The 22,764-nt window shown below is 38.8% G+C and overlaps 1 protein-coding gene across 1 annotated transcript in view; it reads right to left on the minus strand.

Annotated features, from left to right (window-relative positions):
- Positions 1 to 7,387: 7,387 nt before the first annotated feature.
- The window catches only part of TTC21B (tetratricopeptide repeat domain 21B), a 100,592-nt gene continuing 85,215 nt past the window's right edge, over positions 7,388 to 22,764 (minus strand). The window contains exons 23-29 of the mRNA XM_063429693.1: positions 22,052 to 22,202; positions 21,588 to 21,749; positions 18,392 to 18,587; positions 16,310 to 16,534; positions 14,336 to 14,456; positions 13,499 to 13,566; positions 7,388 to 7,750 (exon numbers count right to left, since the gene is read on the minus strand). Coding sequence (XP_063285763.1) covers positions 7,673 to 7,750; positions 13,499 to 13,566; positions 14,336 to 14,456; positions 16,310 to 16,534; positions 18,392 to 18,587; positions 21,588 to 21,749; positions 22,052 to 22,202 — 1,001 coding nt within the window. The 3' untranslated portion in view covers positions 7,388 to 7,672. The remainder of the gene's footprint in view (positions 7,751 to 13,498; positions 13,567 to 14,335; positions 14,457 to 16,309; positions 16,535 to 18,391; positions 18,588 to 21,587; positions 21,750 to 22,051; positions 22,203 to 22,764) is intronic.

Consider the following 22,764-nt stretch of genomic DNA (forward strand, 5'->3'; position numbering starts at 1 on the left):
ACTTACCCCATTTGCAATACCTTGGGTTGTCTACTTTTGCAAATGGTATGCCATCATGGGGGTAATTCTCATTCCTGGGCTACCATACGCTCTCAAAGGCAACGTAACCAACCTGGCCATTTTCAATGTAAAAATATTTGACCTATATATTTGACCCTGTAACTTTCAAAAAGGCTATAAAACCTGTACATGGGGGGTCCTGTTCTACTCAGGAGACTTTGCTGAACACAAATATTAGTGTTTCAAAACTGGAAAATGTATCACAACAATTATATCATCAGTAAAAGTGCTGTTTGTGTGTGAAAAATGCAAAAAAAGTCACTTTCACTGACCATATCATCGCTGTGATATGTTTTACTGTTTTGAATCACTAATATTTGTGTTCAGCGAAGTCTCCCGAGTAAAACAGTACCCCCCATGTACATGTTTTAGGGTGTCGTAGAACGTTACAGGGTAAAATACAGTGATAGCAAATTAAATTCTCTGGTCTTTCGGCCTGGGTTGGCAGGCAGGTCCCTTAAATTGCAATCAATAAAATAACTTAATTATGTAAAAATATTACCTAAATACGCACGTAGAATTTAAATATATATGCATATTTATATATTTGAAGTCTACGTGTATATTTATATAATTATTTATGTAATTTTGTATATCGACATATGAATAGTTCGCATTCTTTTTATTTATTTAAATATACATAGATATATATACAATTTCATTCTAAGTGTATTTTGATATAAATATATATATATTAATATCAAAATACAGTTAGAATAAAATTTCGTATAGATATATAATTTTTTTTCAATTTTTTATTATTATTTTTAATTTTTTTAATTTAATTTAAATTATTTATTATTCGTATTTTATAATAATATATATACAATATATATAGTTATTATATATATTATATATATACGTGTGCAAATTAATTATAAGTGTATTTTTATATTAATATATGTACATATTAATATAAAAATACACTTAGCATGACATTATATATATGATATATAGACATATATTATATAGGTATAATATATGTCTATATATCATATATATATACACATATATAATAATATTTTTTTTTTATTACCTTTCACTTTAATTTTTTTTTATGATTTTACACTGGCAGGGAGACTGCCTGTCAGCACAGACAGTCCCCCTGCAGGCAGAGACTAGGACACCTATTGTGACCATGTGGTCGCCCTGTTGGGCGATCACATGGCCCCAGGGGTCCTAAAGCGCCATGGGGAGACTGTCTGGGCTGCAGGCAGTCTCCCCACACCGGGAGCACCGCCGATCGCCGCCGGGGGAACGACGGCGATCGGGTAAGTACATTTTAAATTTAGGACGGTTCAGGACCGTCGTCGGTCGGCAACGCAAAAATGCCGATGACGGTCCTGAACCGTCCTGCGTCCTCAAGGGGTTAAAGGGACTCTCCAGGCACCAACAAAACAGATTTTGTTCTAAATAATTAGTTTTATTTTCACATGCCCAATTTCATCACACAAAAGAGACAAAGAAAAAGTATTTAGCAGCATTCTACCTTTTAGCATTTCCTCCTCTGTTCCACCCCCATTCTAAAATACTTTCACCATGGTTCCTTTTATGACATTCCTAATATTTTTGTATTTTATATTTGTTATTACTTTCCACGTATCTACAGAGTAGCATGCACCGCTTGTTAAACAACAATAAATGGGACTCTGGAGAACTTATGGTTATTGCAACAGGGGACACGGAATATTTGGACTCTGCTGATGTCGTAGTTTGATTGGGCACATGGCATCCACTCTCTGATTCATCTGCTACACTAAGTCTCAGCTATGAATCACTAGGTCTCTAAAGATTACTAAAATTACAGAGCCCCCAGTCAACAGCACCCTGTATTCTGAAACCTCCTAGTATGCACCCACATTTTGGTCACTATTAGGAGCTGTGCACGTCATTGGGGAACAGGGAGACTCCACATGTGGACACGCTACCCATAAACCTAAAACTTGACTCCTCAGATATAGGATTTAGTAGAAATACAAAGAAAAATGTGTAACGAAATGTAAGTTTTCAATCTTCACATTGGACACTAGGATACATAGTAAAACATTTTCAACTATCTGCTCAGCATTTGCCACACAAAGGCACCTGAAGTCACATTTACACGCTTGGTTTAGCAGTGCAGGAGCTTCAGAGGAAGCAGTGGCACGCACCCACTGGACACCAGGAAATATCTCAAACTACTATAAGGCATTTTGACTACTTACTCAGGTTTGGCACCAGGCTACTACTAGCAACATAATCACTACAACAGGATGTAGTGGTCATGGTGTTTGGCATGTTCCTTTAAGTAAATGTAACTACTCTCCTGTTATGAAGGATATGTATGAAGCCAAGCATAGCAGTGCCCAACCCATAGACAACAGTTTACTCTATGTTATCAGTGTGTTTGCTAATCTTTCACTGCGTATGTGTTCCACACCTTTCTATCCGGTTGCTTACGTGTACTAAAGCAAAGCAGATTACAATTTACAGGAAAAAACATTAGTTGGATACCCATTTGAATTCTCAGAATGGTCAGCAAAAACCTTAATCTGCACTTGGAGAACTACTGGCAAAAATAAATAAATTAAAATAACGTACACTATGCACTTTAAAACCGTATTTCAGAGAACAATGGAGGAAATACATGGGACATTGCTGAGTCAGCAATCAATAATCAGTATTCTCCTTTGATGTGTATGTAATATTCTTAGGAGTCTTTGAACTGATAGCTTTTAGCCTGTTAATATATTCATGAAATCGTATGTTGGATGGCAGATCTATTTACCATAAAGAATAGCTGAAACACAGAAAGTTCAGTGAATGTAATGTTTCCTATGCTCAGATTTTGCCAAGCTAGTCCCAATCAGAGTCCTGCCTTTTGTCTTTAAGATGAGCTTAGTTAGAAATGAAATCTAAATATGTAATCCTTTTAAAAGTTCATCAAGGAATATTGAATCATTTGAAAAGCTTAACAATAAAATATTCAATTTGGACCAAAATAAATAAAAATAAACCTGTGTGTATGTTACGTTAAAAAGTTTACACTGGGCAGTTTGCCAACGTTGGACTCTATATAGGCAAATATAGCCTGGAAATCTCAGGTTCCACAGATATAGTTAAGGCAGGAACATCTGTCAGGGACAAAGTGCCAGAATGTAGACTTTGGGCTAAATAGAACTGCTAATAGGAGCAGATTGAGACATAGCTGGATCTTAGACACCCTGCATATAGTAACCCCAAACAGGAACCAAAAAAGTCACCTCATCCACAAAGGTATCCAGAAATGCAAGGGTTGAGGATCATATTCCCAAATATAGCAGAGAGACAGATAATGAAGGTTAATCCAGCCTCTAGTGTCTGTCTTCTGGACAGTTACTAGAGGCGCATCTGCAACGCTGGAGGCGAATAGCAGTGGCAGGATTGCAGGAAACAACGCTACAGTGCGAGGATATCAGAAGAGGCAGGCAGAGCTGGCAATGGCTGGTCATCAGAGTAATAAAATATGGCGTTCGTGTAAATAACGTCCTACATGAAGGTATAAAAGCATTAGCAATCATGCCCCCATGATCTCTCCCAAGAAGAAACTGCAGGGAACAAAGCAGAGCCAACAAGCAAGTAATGACTGACATAGGAGGCCATTACTAAATAGTGCACTCCATTTAAAGGGCCCACAAACAATAATGCCACACCTGAAATAAATAAGTATTATCCAATGTAGCAGCATCAATCAAATGTAACAAATGTACTTAAGCATGTGTGGGATAGGCATAAGGCTATCCTAACTATAAGATAAGGCCAGGGACTAATGAAAGTATTTAGAAAACTGGGCAGACTAGATGGGCCGAATGGTTCTTATCTGCCGTCACATTCTATGTTTCTATGTTTCTATGTTACTAACTTTACATATACTTTGCTATAAGTTTAATACAGTGTATTAGGCAGGGATGGAGTCTACATACTATACCTAGACTGGATTCTCCAACACTCAATATTTGTATTCATCTTTTAAAGGAACATTCTCACCCCCATAATAGCTTCAGATCATTGAATTGTTAGGGGATCAGTAGGGTAGTAGAGTGCACATGCCTCATGTCATTTAGAGGCAAGGCAGATATGTGCAGGACTGCACTGTCAACTGACACCAAGAAGCAAACTTCAGGTAAGCGTATCTTATAATGTTTATGCTTGCAGGCTGTAACTCCAATCTATTATATATACACACCTTTGTATAAAACATAAAGCTATCTGAATATGTACTTGTAACCTACGCAACGATTTCAATTAATACAGTATGTCCTAGTGAACTGTTGCAATGCAGGGTTATTATAGCACAACAACCTAGAACATATAACACCAACAATATTTACAAACATATATTATACAAAAAAACAACAACAACAAAAAAACCTGAATTGTTAACAAACCTCAGTGTGTGTATGTATATATATATATATACACACACACACACACCCCAAAAGCAAGGAATTGTGCTGGTAGTCTAAATGTTTCCCCAAATTCTGCAAAGTTTCTACTTTGTGTAATGTAGAAGATTTGCCCCAGGGAATGAGTTATGTTAAAACGAATATTGCACTTTATATAAGTGTGTGTTTGGACCCTGGGGTGGAGCACTTAGAGAGTAGGGTGGGCTAGTGCTCCACTCCACATTTTGGAAATTGCCAGGAGACAGCAGGTGAGGAGTCCAGTTCCAGAGTTCGAACGCAACAGGTTTACCTCACTTGCAAAAGATAATTAATTGCAGGTCCCCTGCCTAGGAGATCAGATTGTGTTTTGCTTCCTGTGAGGTGTAAGAGAAGCCACTGAACGAACCTCAGAACCAGAAGGTTGATATTTCTGTTGGGAAATAGACAAACCATCTAACCCAATCACTTTATTTTGTTAAGTATGTACTCAGAAGAGCAAGGATTTTGGTTTATTATGTTATAATTTGCTATACCTTGTTAAATTTTGGAGCCACAATAAAAAGTTATTTTACCATATTCAGCATGTGAAGTATCTCTGAAGCTTGAAAAGGCTATGTGTAAAACCCTGATCCTAGGACAAGGTAATAAAGGAAATACCGTATTTATCGGCGTATAACACGCACTTTTTTTCCCCTGAAAATAGGGGAAAAATCGTGGGTGCGTGTTATACGCCGATATCCCATAATTACTTACCTGTCCTGAAGCGTGGGCCGGCTTCACAGCTTGCACCGCGGTACAGGAACTTTAATTTCATGTTCCGGTTTCCGGCGGGACTGAAAGGAAGTGTGCACAATAGTGTGCACACTTCCTTTCAGTCCCGCCGGAAACCGGAACATGAAATTAAAGTTCCTGTACCGCGGTGCAAGCTGTGAAGCCGGCCCACGCTTCAGGACAGGTAAGTAATTATGGGAGGGAAAGTACACTATGGGAGGGGAGGGGAGGGGAGGGGGGGAAGTACACTATGGGAGGGGAGGGGGGGGAAGTACACTATGGGAGGGGAGGGGGGAAGTACACTATGGGAGGGGAGGGGGGGAAGTACACTATGGGAGGGGTGGGGGAGAATACTATGGGAGGGGAGGGGGAGAATACTATGGGAGGGGAGGGGGAGAATACTATGGGAGGGGAGGGGGGAGAATACTATGGGAGGGGAGGGGGGAGAATACTATGGGAGGGGAGGGGGGAGAATACTATGGGAGGGGAGGGGGGAGAATACTAGGGGAGGGGAGGGGGGAGAATACTATGGGAGGGGAGGGGGGAGAATACTATGGGAGGGGAGGGGGGAGAATACTATGGGAGGGGAGGGGGGAGAATACTATGGGAGGGGAGGGGGGGAGAATACTATGGGGGGGAGAATACTATGGGAGGGGAGGGGGGGGAATACTATGGGAGGGGGAGAATACTATGGGAGGGGAGGGGGAGAATACTATGGGAGGGGAGGGGGAGAATACTATGGGAGGGGAGGGGGGGAGAATACTATGGGAGGGGAGGGGGGAGAATACTATGGGAGGGGAGGGGGGGAGAATACTATGGGGGGGGAGAATACTATGGGAGGGGAGGGGGGGAATACTATGGGAGGGGGAGAATACTATGGGAGGGGGAGAATACTATGGGAGGGGAGGGGGAGAATACTATGGGAGGGGAGGGGGGGAGAATACTATGGGAGGGGAGGGGGGGAGAATACTATGGGAGGGGAGGGGGGGAGAATACTATGGGAGGGGAGGGGGGGAATACTATGGAAAGGGGGGGACACTATGGGATGAGGGGGGAACACTATGGGATGAGGGGGGAAATTTCCTGGAATTTCTTTCTAAAAATGAGGTGCGTGTTATACGCCGGTGCGTGTTATACGCCGATAAATACGGTAAGTACTTTTGTGAAAAGTACACAAGCCCCCAGCAGCACCCCATTATGTATGGTTAGGAAAGTGCAGCCCCCTGGTTTATCTTTCTCTCTCTCCCTATATATATATATATATATATATATATATATATATATATATATATATATATAAATAAATAAAATGTGTGTAAAATACAGAATACAGAATCCAGCGCACTCACTTATTAACTAAACCGTGATTTCAAATCTTAGAGATTGTAATAGTTTTATTTAAAAACACCTCAGCTAGGCAAAAAATGATGGGGGTTTAGTTACATTATATGATCATACATTGCATAAGCCTGCCAACTACCTACGTCAAAGTACCCCATATTCGGCAGGTCCTATCCTAATAGTAGCCTAATGCTTGCTCTTATGAGATTAAGCCACTTACTTGGGAAATACTTCCTTACTGGGACTCTCTGCAAGTCAAGGCTTAATAGGGTCCTGGAATGATGCACCTGTAACAGGGAGGGGTGCAAAACCAAGGAGTTGGCCTGGGACTCCCAAATATGTAAAAGAAACCAAGAGGGCTGCACTCACCTGAACATTCTGTATTTTGTATATTTTGGCCCCAGCAGCACCCTATAATGTATGCATGTTCAGGTGAGTACAGCCCTCTTGGTTTATTGTGTGTATATATATATATATATATATATATACACACAAACACAAATGTCCATAAAACCATATTGAAAAAAAATTTAAAATGCAGTACTGTTTTTGTTAGATAAAAAATGTACACATGCTACCAGACACACACAAAAAAAATTACAACATTCTATCTTCCTAAAAGCAGCAGCACCCTCTAGTGGACAAAGTGGCTATATGCACATATTATGAGGTACTGTACAAAAAAAGGGAGAAAATATAGTTATCTATACCAAAATTTCTTTATGTCTCTCTTTTTGCTTTAAAAAAATAAAAATAAATGGTGTTAAAACAAACAAAAAAAAAAACATTCTATAAATTCACTTTGCAAAAAAAAGTATTTGGATTTTACATAAATTTTTATGTTGCTGGACTATAAAGTCATAGAAGTATATTGTAAAATATCCATTCTGTCCATTTACTATTCTGCTCTCAGCTTGAAACAGGGACAAATTAATTCTATATCTTGCAGCGTTGTCCCAAGATTTCAAGGAGGTTCCCCCTCCAAATACAGTTTGCGTCATTAAAAAAATAATGCCATGTTTTAATTGTATAAATGGAATGGCAATAACCGAGAATAAATAAATACACGATTTGACTGCTCAACAATATTCACTTCCTTAGGTTCGTAATGCAGCTCTGGACTTGTCAAGTATGTCTTTTCTTATTTTAGGATAACTTGGGTGGAGTTCTAAAACCTGTTCAATAAAAAAAAATGCAGTTAGTGAACAGATATTTAGGTGAAAAATTATTAAACAGATCATATTTAGGTTTATGTTTGGAGTAACTAAACGACCTCCATTTGTTTAAATATACATAGGGATTTAGGAGAGAGTGCAGGTAACTTTTTCTTTGGTTTTTACTGTACGTATCGGGGCTGATGTGTACTGTGGTCATTGCTGCGGCCCGGGAGTGATGGGAGTGAGCGCAGGACTTATTTTTTTTAATTTTAAAATGCCCTATTTCACTCACCTCACGGATTTCCATGCCCTGTCCGACTTCACTGCATTTGATTGGACCGTTCTGACTGGCTCAGTGCTCAGGAGAGCTGATGTACCCCAGGTAAGAAGTCAAACCTTTCTAAAATGTTGACACTCTATGTAGTAGTTATGGTACTCACAGTGTTCCTTGAAATGGGACATTCCATTTTGATACATGATCTTTAAAGCTGTGTTGTTATGATGTATCTTTGTATATCGGTCTAACTAAACTCCCGGTATTATTAGCCATGCATGACATCTTTATCACTGTATGTTGCCACAGTACAGATATAATAAAGACAGCCACACTCTCAACTAACTTATTTGCCCCATGCAGTGTACAGTGCGGATAAATTGAACAGATTACATCATCCTCTGTTCACTACGGGGATTGAAAACACAGTCTGCCCACTAAAAAGATTGTTTCCTCTTACATTTATTGTTTGGTGGTGTACAATTATTTGACACGAGACAAGAATCATAAATTATTTTCGTAAAATAAAGTATGAGTGACACATCGCCACGTCCAGCACGTTCAGTTCTAACTTTTTTGGATTTCTGTGTTTAAAAGAATAAGCCTAACATTATACATGTCTATCAAAAGAAATAGTCACCAACATTCTTTTACATAATATATAATCATTATAGTTCTGTGATTTCAGTGAGAACATGAGTCATTTGTTGTAAAGTGCAGTGTGGTTTGAGTGGCTGCTGTCATCCAATTGACTCGACTTGAATTATTGTAACTAGTGTTAAAAGAAAAAATCCATTACAATTAGTCATGAAATGGTAATTTTTGCTCAAGCAAGTGAACTATAGATGAGGGGATTGTACCAGTCTGCTGAATGAAAACCAAACATGGAGAAGTTCTAGAATGCTTGGTTGTGAAATAAAATCCAATATAAACCTCTGTGTTTCTTTTTAACCCCTTAAGGACAGAGCTTCAGAAGCTTGTCTTTCACTTAATGACAACGGCATTTTTTGCATTTTTTGCTATTTGCGTTCAACTGCAATTTGCTTTTTACTTATTCATTGCACCGACACATATTATATACCGTTTTTTAAAGGACAGAAAGGGCTTTAATTTGATGTAACACATATATATATAAATGCTTATTTATTATTAAAAAAATACAGAAATATGCAAAAAAATGAATTTTTGTGTGTTTTTTTTACAGTTTTTGCAATAATAATGTGTACATAATTAGTGCAGGTTAAGGAAAGTAATTAAAAATAAATTCATTTAGTTGTTCTGAATTACAGAATATTTAATGTGTCTGGGATTTTAAGTTTTTTTTGGTAGTTACAGGTCACAAAGCACAAGGAGTAAAATACACTTTTTATGTGGAGCGATTTTAGAATTTGGTATGTTTGTCTTGTAAGCCTAATAGCCATAAAAGAAAACAAAATTGCCACACAAAAGTATATATTTATATAAAGTAGACACCACAGGCTATTTACCTAAGGTTGTTTTGACACTTTCTACGTAGCCATTTTACCGCCAACCTCTGCTAAATATTGGAGTAAAATTGTGTTTTTTGGGGGTTTTCGCACACAAACTTATAACAAAGAACTTCTCATGTGTATTTTGTAAAGTTGGTGTGTGCTATTCCTGTACAAAGTTTTATTATGTGTTCAGTTACTTCTGCTGAGTACAACGGTACCCCCATTGTATGTCTTTGGCACTATTTCGTGAAGCTGCAGTGCCATATAGGAGACCTGTCCTTTTCAGTATTCACAGTAGAATTTTGAGAGACTGATTTAATGAGCCTATGCTTCCATTTGGGGTATTATAATAGTTTGACTGTTCAAAAAAACCCCACAAAGGCCTACCATTTGTAAAAGTAGACACCCCAGGGTATGTCATAAGGTGCATATTGTGCCTTAACATGCCCCCATTTTTTTACCATTACATGCCAAAGTATGTGGTAAAAAATAATTTTGTTCATTTTTTACATACGGATTGCATTTTTGCTGGGCATTTTGTATATTTCATATGTGCCACTAAGTTCAAACCCCCCAAATTATGCTCAGCTAAGTCTTCTGAGTAAAAGGACACCCCCATTGTATGTCTATGGCACTATTTCGTGAAGCTACAGTGCCATATAGGAGACCTGTCCTTTTCAGTATTCACAGTAGAATTTTGAGAGACGGATTTAATGAGCCTATGCTTCCATTTGGGGTATTATAACAGTTTGACTGTTCAAAAAAACCCCACAAAGGCCTACCATTTATAAAAGTAGACACCCCAGGGTATGTCATAAGGTGCATATTGTGCCTTAACATGCCCCCATTTTTTTTACCATTACATGCCAAAGTATGTGGTAAAAAATAATTTTGTGCATTTTTTACATACGGATTGCATTTTTGCTGGGCATTTTGTATATTTCATATGTGCCACTAAGTTCAAACCCCCCAAATTATGCTCAGCTAAGTCTTCTGAGTAAAAGGACACCCCCATTGTATGTCTATGGCACTATTTCGTGAAGCTACAGTGCCATATAGGAGACCAAGCCATATCAGTTTTTACCGAACTTTGAATTTTGACGCCGGGCCTAAGTGCAATTTCCAAGCATCTTCGCAGGTTTTAAATTCAAACTACCCCACAAAGGCCTACCATTTCTTAAAGTAGACACCCCAGGGTATTTCAAAAGGCGTATTTTGAACCTTAGCGTGGGATCATTTTTCCGCTAGCGTGTACCAGGTGTAGTGGTAATAAGCGTTTTTTTCTGCCTTTTTGACACACAAAGTGAGTTTGCACAGTATATTTTGCAAACCATATGTGTACTACCACTGTATAATACTTCATATGTTGCTCAGCTATGTCTGCTGAGTACAAAAACACCCCCGTATGTACCTTTGCCAGGTATATGTGGACATCGGAGGGGCACATTTGGGACACAGCCATTCCATTTTTTTTTCCAACTTTCAATTTTTACGCTGTGCCCATGTCCCATTTTAGAGTATTTTACCAGGCTATATAATCCAAATACCCCATAAAGCCATACCATTTCTTAAAGAAGACATCCCAGGGTATTTCAAAAGGCATATTTTGAACCTTAGCGTGGGATCATTTTTCCGCTAGCTTGTACCAGGTGTAGTGGTAATAAGCGTTTTTTCTGCCTTTTTGACACACAAAGTGAGTTTGCACAGTATATTTTGCAAACCTTATGTGTACTACCACTGTATAATACTTCATATGTTGCTCAGCTATGTCTGCTGAGTACAAAAATACCCCCGTATGTACCTTTGCCAGGTATATGTGGACATCGGAGGGGCACATTTGGGACACAGCCATTCCATTTTTTTCCAAACTTTACATTTTTACGCTGTGCCCATGTCCCATTTTAGAGTATTTTACCAGGCTATATAAACCAAATACCCCATAAAGCCATACCATTTCTTAAAGAAGACATCCCAGGGTATTTTAAAAGGCATATTTTGAACCTTAGCGTGGGATCATTTTTCCGCTAGCTTGTACCAGGTGTAGTGGTAATGAGCGTTATTAAATGTATTTTTTTACTTTTTAAAACTTTTTTTACTTTTTAAAACTATTTTTTAAACTTTTGTTTTGCTTATTAATTTTTTTAAAGTTTCCTAAACTTTCGTAAAACTTTTTTTTACAGATTTAACATTTTTCTAAGCTTTTTTTTTACGTTAACCCCTAACTAGCAGTAAGCAGCACTAACAGTAAATTCCCCATTTTCCCATAACTCCCACCCACCCCAGCTAGCAAAATATTTAATTATACAATATTTAAATTAGTTAATTAAATAAATTTAACCCCTGAGGGTTAAACAATAAATAAAAGTTAATCGTCAGGGGTTAAAAAAAAATTAGATCACAGTATAATACTGTGATCTGTATTTTGATCACTGTAGGCAGTGATCGACTGGCAGGGAAGGGGTTAATTTTTATTTGGACTGGGTAAAGGGTTTATTTTTTTAAATTTTTTACTTAAACGTTATTAAAACTTTTTTTTAAACTTAATTTTTTAACTTTTTAAAGCTTATTTTTAAACTTTTTTTAACGTTAACCCCTAGTTAGCCTAATACTAAATCCCCCAATTCCCCACTAACTTCCACCCTCCCCAGCTAGCTAAATTTATAACTTTAAAATTTTTTAATTAATTAATAAAATAAATTTAACCCCTGAGGGTTAAAAAAAATAATAATTAACCCTCAGGGGTTAAAAAAAAAAATCAGATCATAGTAAAATGTAATCCCTACCAATTGATCACTGTAGTCAATGATCAATTGGCAGGGAAGGGGTTAATTTTATATTAAAATGGGTAAAGGGGGGTAAAGGGGGGTGGGATTTTAATTTAACTTTATTGTTTTGTCACCAGGGGGCAGGATCACTGAAGATCCGGCTCCCTGCCCTTCACACAGAACCAGGAAGTGCAGGGAGGCGGAGGTGAGTATAGAGAGCACATGTGCCCGCTCTGGCATGCTGTCAGAGCGGGCACATGTACTCTGACAGCCCGATCCGGTGCTCCCGGTCTGCCTCTAATGCAGAGGCAGACCGGAGCACCATTAACCCCACGATCGCCGCGATTGCGGCGATCTGGGGTTAATTTTAACGGGTGACGGACGAGGTCCGTCACTCGTCGTTAAGGCAATCCCCAGAGTGACGGACCTCGTCCGTCACTCGTCGTTAAGGGGTTAAGATAGGGAATGTTTGAAATATATGTGCCAATATGTTTTTTTTTTCTTTTGCTATCACAATCTCAGAAGGTTGTTCAATAAACTGGGAAGAGTGAAGGGAATTTCACAATTAAAGGGACACTCCAGGCACCCAGACCACTTCTGCCCATTAGAGTGGTCTGGGTGCCAACTCCCACTACCCTTAACCCTGCAACTGTAAATATTGCAGTTTTCATAAACTGTAATATTTACTATGTAGGGTTAACTCCTCCTCTAGTGGCTGTCTACTAGAGGGAAATTCCAGGTTTATAGCACAGATTTTCTGTGCTATAGTGTTGCTGGACGTCCTCACGCTATGTGAGGACCTCCAGCGTCGCTGAAATCACCATAGGAAAGCATTGAAAGCATTTTCAAGGCTTTCCTATAGGGAGGTCTAATGCGCGTGCCGGGGGTCTAATGTCTCCGGCCGCGCATGCGCAATAGGTCTCCCCCGCCGGATGATGTCCCTCGGCGCTGGATACAGGTAAGTCACTGGAGGGGTTTTAACCCCTTCAGCAACCTGGGATGTGGGGTGGAAGGGAGAGGGAATCTGCAGTGCCAGGAAAACGGTTTGTTTTCCTGGCACTGGAGAGTCCCTTTAAGGTTGAAATAGCTGGTTCAGGTTGAGACAAAGAACTCATGGTGATATGGGTGCCCAGACATATTTTGATGTATGGTGTTTATAATTATAACCATCATCGTGAACTTAACCCCAGACATTCTTTGCTTATGGTGAATATTTTTTTTTTTTTTTTTTTTTTTTTTAGTTTTGTATTCTTACCTTGTGACAAACATCAATTGCATCAACATATCGCTTGGCCTTCAAATAGTTAAATGCCAGTTTATACCCTAAAAGAAAAAGGATACATACTCTATTAAACAGTTAACTCTCTCTTAGTTCAATCATAGTTTTCTTTTCTTTTTTAAGCTATCTATTTTGGTTTGCATTTAGCAAGTTATCCCATTTTGTGAAGATCCCACAAGCTTCAGGCTACTATTCAGTGTGGTGCCCTGTGCATTAAAAGGGAACAGCCACTTCCCGTGGTTTTTAATATTATGCTTACTTTTTCATAATATTTTTTTAACAAATATGCATTTGTTATGTGTAAAAAATGTAATTAAATGTAGAAATTCACATCTCTTTATCTGGGCGCCTCCATGTTCGCTGCCTGTCAATCATTGCTTTCAGCTCTGTCCGGCAGTCAGCATAAAGAACGATACACAGAAGATCAAAACTTGTTTACATTTCTCCTCCTCGTCTGCCATGTTTGCACGGCACGCTTACCTTGTCTGAACTGGATTATTATATCATTTTATACATTTTTAAATCTTATGCATACACTTAAAAGAAAATGTAGGATCTCACGGGGGGAAACACAAGATACAAATGATTTTCAGTATTCTATTCAATGGTGTGGTATCGGGGGAAGTGACACCCTTTAACAAGAATCCATTCATTTCATAGTAACTATGGTCAAAATACTACTACTTGGGTAGTGTTTGGACTGGATTTCAATTTACCAACAAGTAGAAACAAATGTTTCTCATCATTCTTCGAAAATAAATGTCTAGTTTATTTTCAAACACAATGTGTATTTTGTCATTTTACTGCTCTTACCCACGGTCGGATTTGCTTTGTTTCCATACTTCCAGGCCATTTCATAGTTGTTGGCTGCATCCTTGTAAGCTTGTTCCTTTTCCATTATGTAGCCATTGTATTCATAAGCTTTGCAGCAAGACTGGAAAACAAGAATGATGAGTTTTAAATAGATGCAAAAATGATAAGGGTGTTTTGCAAGGTTGAGGCAATCAAAAGATGAATAAATCTTGCAAATTTCACTCCTTGCATAATTTTGTTGTGTATGATGGTGCTAGAGAACATATCACATGATGCAAACTACTAGTAGCACACATTTACTGTAACCGGGTGCTGCGTAATAATGTGTGTTTATGTGACAAATTTGCACAATTTTGTTAGAAACAGTTTGACACTTACTAGGGTCCCAGAGTGCCTGCAGTTCAGGATCCTTTCACATCCCTAAATCAAACGTCCTACTTCCTCACTAGCAATGTCAATTCTGTCCATCTCTCATTGGCTGAGAGTGTCAAAATTTTAAAAACTGATATTGCTAAGGTCACTGGAGCTGATTCATTTACCCTACAGGTAAGGTGACACCTTTTTATACAAAGGGTAAACTGACAGATCGTTTAACATACCTTAATCAATGAAGCAACATGGAATAAATGTTAATTTTTGTTCTGTTTATTATTCTTAAAAAAAATGCAGTTTTTTTGTTGTCTTCAAGTGAAAGAACATACATACACGTTACGAAATTCAATTGTGCAAAAACATGTCTGGCTATGTGATGTTATACACGTGCTATTTTTTGAGTCTGCGAGCACATCAATCACAAAGATGGTACTGATGGTATTGATGTATTATCGTGCAAGTTTTACTAAACTTTATGTATCATCAAATGACTTTCCATACAAAAAGAATAATAATAATAATAAACGGACATTTAAGAATGGATTGTGTTTAATAAAGATTTTATTTTTAAAAAATAAGTGTTACTGTGCAAACAATATAAAATACCTTCAGAGATAAAGCCTCTTACTATGTAACATGCATCATAAATTGTAGCAATAATATATATCTTGTGACTCTAAACATGTAGAAATATGAGTACCGTAGCAATATAGTAAGAAACAGAAAGGGAACACAAGTTAGCAAAACATTTCATAGTACAAACTAAATGTATTTAGTGGAGGAGATAAGTACACCTGTTACGGTGCCTTTAAACGAGAATCCGGTCCACTCTTTGGCTTTTTCAGGATATATTCACTAAAATGTGTGCCATATTAACATAAACTGTTAAGAGCCAATGAGGCTAACTTGCATTAGCATTAAGCATTTACTTATTCCAACTCTATTCCATCTTTTTTCCTTGTTAAAAAAATAATTTAACCTGCCAGAAAACCATATAGCCTCTATTATTTGTATGATGGACTAGGACTCTGACTATATCAAATTCATACTCTACCTAGGGAGAAAAAACCTGAATATGGCTATAGCCAATATAAGTCATAACATGAATCGCATGCCAATTAGATTGCTGGGTTTGAGGTATGGGATACAAATGAGAAATAAGCTACTGTGCAGAACAGTTTGTATTGTCAGTTTAATTGCTTCGAGAATCGGAACAGCACAAGCCCTTAGAGAATTCCTCTTTGATAAATTGTATTTTTTTGAATATGCACATTGCAGAATTTGTAGGCTTTCCAATGAATATTAAAGAGCTTATTTTAGTGGTTATGGTACACATAGTCCCTTTTGGGTTTTATCAAAGTGTTTTGAGCCATTAACAAAAATCGGGACTCTCCATCACCTAAAGGGTGTCCCTCTGCAGCTGCTGAGATGACGAGTGATAGTCGGCAAACTATGTGAACCATTTACTTACCCAATTTTAAATTTCTATGCAGATTAAATACTAAGCACCAATGTTTCCAAAGTGTTTTTATTAAGAGATTTTACATATTTATTTACAATACCAGAGGTCCAGTTAAGTTTTCCATCAAACTTGACACTTACCCTGTTATGCCGAAGACATCGCTTCAGAAGCTCGCCAGCCATGTCGTATTTCCCGGACTGAATATAAATATCTGCTAGAAGAAGCCAACTCTTTTCAAACTCTTCTGCATCTATCGGATTCCAGTTCATTTTGGAAATTCGTTTCAACTGGTTTCTTGCCTTTGGAGTTTGTTTCAAGATCATGTAGGCAGTGGCCATTCCCAAAAGCGCTGGAACGTGGTCCTTCTGGAGGTATTTAAATCACACCAATATTAATGATAGTTCACTCAAAATATTATTACACTCAAGCAAGCATCATATCATATTTGGCAAAAATCTTGAAATATTAAGTAGTGTAGCTAAATGGTGCTCAAAAGTGTAATGTAGACTGGTCTATTTAGTAAAGTTTGCAATTTACAATTTAGTAAATAACTGACAAACAATTTCCATTTTCACAATTTGAGTCACAAGTCACAATTTAGTAAATAACTGACAAACATGCCATTCATAATAGTGCTATTTTTGGTGTGGTTAGGAGGTGCACAGGGTTAAGCAATGGCTAGCAATTATAACCACTGGTAAAATGTACTGGATGGCTACTGGAAGTGCTTCCTGGGTCAGTGCTGCACACTGTACAGCACTGCTGTTCAGCATCTCCACCCTTTCTAAGGGAGCTAAGGGTGGCAATCCACCTAAATAGTGGTTTTAACACTATAGGGTCAGGAATACATGTTTGTGTTCCTGACCCTACATTGTACTCTATAAAGGACAAAATGTGGCAGCCTAGGGAACACTTGTATTCCTCATGCAGTAATTAGGCATTGTGTTATGGTCAGCACAGTGTTCTAATCAGTGCAACACAGTTACAACATCCATGTAATGACACTGGCTATTTTAAACTTGCACTATTAAACGCACCAAAAAGAAATGTGAAAAGGTACTGGTTTTAAAAAATAAAACTATACTCAAACATTTCCACATTGTATTTGTGAAGTGGTAATTTGTGCACTCCAGTATCCCATTCACTGATTTTGCATAAGCCAGTTGTCCATTCAGTCTGTGTTATTGTATTGTTAACTTTTGTTTAAGGGTCTCTGCAGCTGCTATTCCTTTACAAATCATAACAGTATGAATATTATAATAAACTGACAAAACATTGCTACATTCCTTTTTGGAGTGGTAAATTGTGCACAGGACAATCCTCTGAATTGGTATTGGCTGGTGTAAAAAAAAAAAAAGGTAATGTAGCTTTTATGCATAGAAAGTATAACCTAGGGATGCAAAGGTATTCAAGCAATTGGTAGATCTGAGCTACTGATTAGGTTGCTTTTCAAATGCAGTGGAACGACCCATGTGCATCACATGAGCTTTAAAGGAACACTATAGCGTAAGGCAGGCCTGTCCAACCTGCGGCCCCCCAGATGTTGCCAACTCCCATGATTCTTTCAATGAAACAGATAGCCAGGGAATCATGGGAGTTGTAGTTCAGCAACATCTGGGGGCCCGCAGGTTGGACAGCCCTGGCGTAAGGGATACAAAAATGTATTCCTAACGCTGTAGAGGCCTGGTTACCTAAATGGTGACTAGGGCCCCGTTCCGCGGCAAATAAATGGTTAATTAACAATTTATTTGCTTACTTTAATCCAGCGCCGGGCTCCCTTGGCACTGGTGACCTCTCCTCCTCCATCGACGTCAGCTCCCCAAGTGGGAGCTTTTTTAGAGGTGCTCGCGCTTTCAAACCCGCCTATAGGAAAGCATTACTGTCAGGGAGACAGCCACTAGAGGCTGGATTAACCCTGCAATGTAAACATAACAATTTCTCTGAGGGGGCCTGGCACCCAGACACTTCATTGAGCTGAAATGGTATGGGTGCCTATAGTGGTCCTTTAATTAAACAACAAATGAAGATAGGTTTAATACAATTGATATACAGAATATTTGATTAATCTAAACTTTTAATCCTAGTATGATTTTTTTTACGGAGTCTTTGGGAAGGTTTTTTTACCATATAAATACTTGTTTGATGTAAAGGTAGCAGAACATTACAGAGTTATAGAACATTTGAACAATGTCTACATTTGACACATGCAAAATATAGCTTACTTCTGCTGCTGCAACGTCTGTAAATGTATTAAGTGCACGCTCCACATTTGCCTTTTGTTTGGTTGCCAATAAGCAATAGTTCTCCATGATTCTCAGCTGTATATGACCCTGAAGTGTCTGGGGCTTCAGCTCTTTAAGAAGTTTTTCTGCAGTTCGTACGGCAAGTTGGACAGACTCTTGTTTTTCTGTGGAATTCCTTTTAAACACAGTTAAACTATGAATTAGAATAGATCAGTTGATCTAGTGTCCCCGTGGATTACTTTGCCATGTTCTTCATTAATGGTGTGGCCCCAAAGAATGAAGGAAGGGCTTCTAAGAAACATTCACAAAAACACAATAATCAATTTCCCTTAGTAAGAGCAGCGCATACTGATGCACATGCATGGAGTTTAAACCTCTTCTAAATGTGAAGTAGGGATTTCTACTGAATGTGCACAGGACACAAGTGTTTAGAACAAGCTATTGAAGAACATGTAGGGAATGGCTGCTCAGAAACACTAGACAGCAAAATTAAATTCCTGCTTATTTTTTGACCTATTAGAAGATTAATATCTATAAATTCAGACAAACTAAAGATGTGTCTTTTATTATTATGGTAAGGTGTACCATAGCCATTTGCTAATTTTGACATTGCCCCATTACAACATTGAAGTAAACAGCAATATGTATGTCTTAGAGAGTTAGGTACCGTATATACTCGAGTATAAGCCGAGTTTTTCAGCACATTTTTTGTGCTGAAAGACCCCAACTCGACTTATACTCGAGTCAATAGTCTGTATTATGGCAATTTGCATTGCCATAATACAGACTGGGGCTGTGCAGGAGGGGGGCTGGCAGAGAGCGCTTACCTCTCCTGCAGCTCCTGTCAACTCCCTTCTCCTCCGTGCCGGTCCGTTCAGCTCCCCTGTCAGCTCCCAGTGTAAGTCTCGCGAGAGCCGCGGGGTCATAGTGCGGCTCTCGCGAGACTTACACTGCGAGACTTGCAGAGGGAGCTGACTGGACACCGTGCGGAGGAGAAGGGAGCTGACAGGAGCTGCAGGAGAGGTAAGCGCTTCCTGCCAGCCCTCCTCCACTGAACTGCCAATGCCACTGGACCACCAGGGAGTGAGAGCCCCCCTCCCTGCCATGTATCAAGCAGGGAGGGGGGACGAAAAAAATAAATTAATCTTTAAATAATAATAAAATAATTTAAAAATAATAATAATAAAATAAAAATATAACCAAAAAAAATTATTAAAATAATAATAAAAAACTAATAATAATAAAAATGCCCACCGCCCACCAAGGCTCTGTAACACACACAAACACACACTGCATCACACACACTCACACTGCACTCATACACACACACTGCACTCATACACACACACTGCACTCATACACACACTGCATTAATACACACTGCATTCATACACACACACACACTGCACTCACACACACACACTGCACTCACACACACACTGCACTCATACACACACTGCACTCATACACACACACTGCACTCATACACACACACTGCACTCATACACACACACTGCACTCATACACACACACTGCACATACACACACACTGCACTCATACACACTGCATTAATACACACTGCACTCATACACACACTGCACTCACACACACTGCATTAATACACACTGCACTCACACACACACACTGCACTCACACACACACTGCACTCATACACACACACACTGCACTCATACACACACACACTGCACTCATACACACTGCACTCATACACACACACTGCACTCATACACACACACACTGCACTCACACACACTGCACTCATACACACACTGCACTCATACACACACACACAGCATTAATTATATACACACTGTAAATAAATATTAAATGAATGTAATTTTTTTAGGATCTAATTTTATTAAGAAACTTACCAGTAGCTGCTGCATTTCCCACCCTAGTCTTATACTCGAGTCAATACGTTTTCCCAGTTTTTGGGGGTAAAATTAGGGGCCTCGGCTTATATTCGGGTCGGCTTATACTCGAGTATATACGGTACTTTGTGAATTAAGAATGTCAGTGCAGTATTTGATTACAGAAACATAAAATGCAGACTTTATAGTGAGGGGAAAAAAGCATTTGATCCCCTGCTTATTTTGAACGTTTGCCAACTGACAAACAAATGATCAGTCTATAATTATAATGGTAGGTGTATTTTGACAGTGAGAGACAGAATAACAAAAAACAAAATTTAGAAAAAAAAGCATGTCAAAAAAATTATACATTGATTTGCATGTCAATGAGTGAAATAAGTATTTGACCCCTTCAACCTAATACTTGGTGGCAAAACCCTTGTTGGCAATCACAGAGGTCAGACATTTCTTGTAGTTGGCCACATGGTTTGCACACATCTCAGGAGGCATTTTGTCCCACTCCTCTTTGCAGATCCTCTCCAAGTCATTAAGGTTTCGAGGCTGATGTCAGATTTTACATGGGATCAAGGTCTGGAGACTGGCTAGGCCACTTCAGTCCTTTACGGCGTAGTGTGTTACCAATTGTTTTCTTGGTGACTATGGTCCCAGCTGCCCTGAGGTCATTAACAAGATCCTGCTGTGTAGTTCTCGGCTGATTCCTCAGCATTCTCATGATCATTGAAACTCCACAAGGTAAGATCTTGCATGGAGCACCAGACCGAGGGAGACTGACAGTTTTGTGTTTCGTCCATTTGCGAATAATCGCACCAACTGTTGTCACCTTCTCACCAAGCTGCTTGGCGATGGTCCTGTAGCCCATTCCAGCCTTGTGTAGGTCTACAATCTTGTCCCCGACATCCTTGGATAGCTCTTTGGTCTTGGCCATGGTGGAGAGTTTGGAATCTGATTGATTGCTTCTGTGGACAGGTGTCTTTTACACATGTACCGAGCTGAGATTAGGAGCACTCCCTTTAAGAGAATACTCCTAATCTAAGCTCGTTATCTGTATAAAAGACACCTGGGAGCCAGAAATCTTGCTGATTGATAGGGGATCAAATACTTATTTCACTCATTGACATGCAAATCATGCAAAACTTTTTTGACATGCGTTTTTCTGGATTTTGTTTTTGTTATTCTGTCTCTCACTGTTAAAATACACCTAACATTAAAATTATAGACTGATCATTTCATAATCAGCAGGGGATCAAATACTTTTTTTCCCTCACTGTATTAATGTCCTTACCCAATATCACCATCTAGATTGTCAAATACTTCGCCACCGACTGTTTCGTTATCTGGGTTTAGACAGATCTCAATCATGTTGTATACAGCATTCTGCCCCCAGTCACTGTCCTTTCGGGCTTTATTGAAATGGCGTAAGGCATCATTGGGGTTTCCAGTGTTCCTGGGGAAAGAAATACAACTTTTAATATTATAGAAAAACATTCTATGATACTATCCAACTACGATGTGATGTTAAGCAGACTGCATGGTAGTCCTAAAAACAAGCACTTGCATAGGATTGCAACTCTAAAGGGCTTCTATATATATTAACTGTTGTACAGTGCCTCATAAAATGTTGGTGCTATATAAAACAATCTATTCTATTCTTTCTTTTAAATACAATCCAAAGGCTGAAGAAAGACTAAAGGCTGTTGTCGATAGGCCGCATTTTGACTGAACTTGATACATGAAGCTTTCACATACCACAGGTATAGCCCTTTGCAGTAATGAAACCCAGGTTCTAGTTTAGCTCTAGAAGAATGGTTTTCTGCAAGATCCAGAAACTTTGGTATTTCTTCTAGTTTTCCAGCTCTTCTTAGAAGATCAATCAAGCGAGAGAGTGTAGCGTAGTTATCTAGAAGAAGAAATACAACTCAATGTAGTTAAATTGTAGACTTTTCTAAAACTGGTACAACATATAGTCACTATCCTAAGGAGCGATCTACATATACATTGTTTATATCAAAATCCCATTATGTTTAATGTCACTCTTCCTCACAGAAACTTATTGTCTAGGTTAGTTAACAGCTCATGTTCTTTTAACTCAATAAATATTCAAGTCTTAATCCCTTAGTGGCATTAGAACATTCCATCAAGTGCTACAAATAGTTGTCTCAAAGCCGTTAGAACGCCCTTTCATAAATCTTAAATCCTTACGCTCACCAGGGAGACCCAGTTACTAATCAACACCTGGGGATCCCCTATGTCAGCTGGGCCATATTTAGTGGCTCCAGACTGACAGATGAGCTGTATGCAGCGCTCAAAATGAGCTCTCCTCATATAGCCCTTTATGTCTATTTAAATCACCGCGGCCGAGCAATCGCGCCCAGCTGCAGTGATTCTCAGCCTGCCATGAGTCTAAGGAAGTAACAGGACTGGTTGTCTGATAGACAGCCAGGGGGGTGTAACAAGCAAAA

Source organism: Pelobates fuscus, chromosome 8, assembly GCF_036172605.1.
Source record: "Pelobates fuscus isolate aPelFus1 chromosome 8, aPelFus1.pri, whole genome shotgun sequence".
Taxonomy (NCBI): Eukaryota; Metazoa; Chordata; class Amphibia; order Anura; family Pelobatidae; genus Pelobates; species Pelobates fuscus.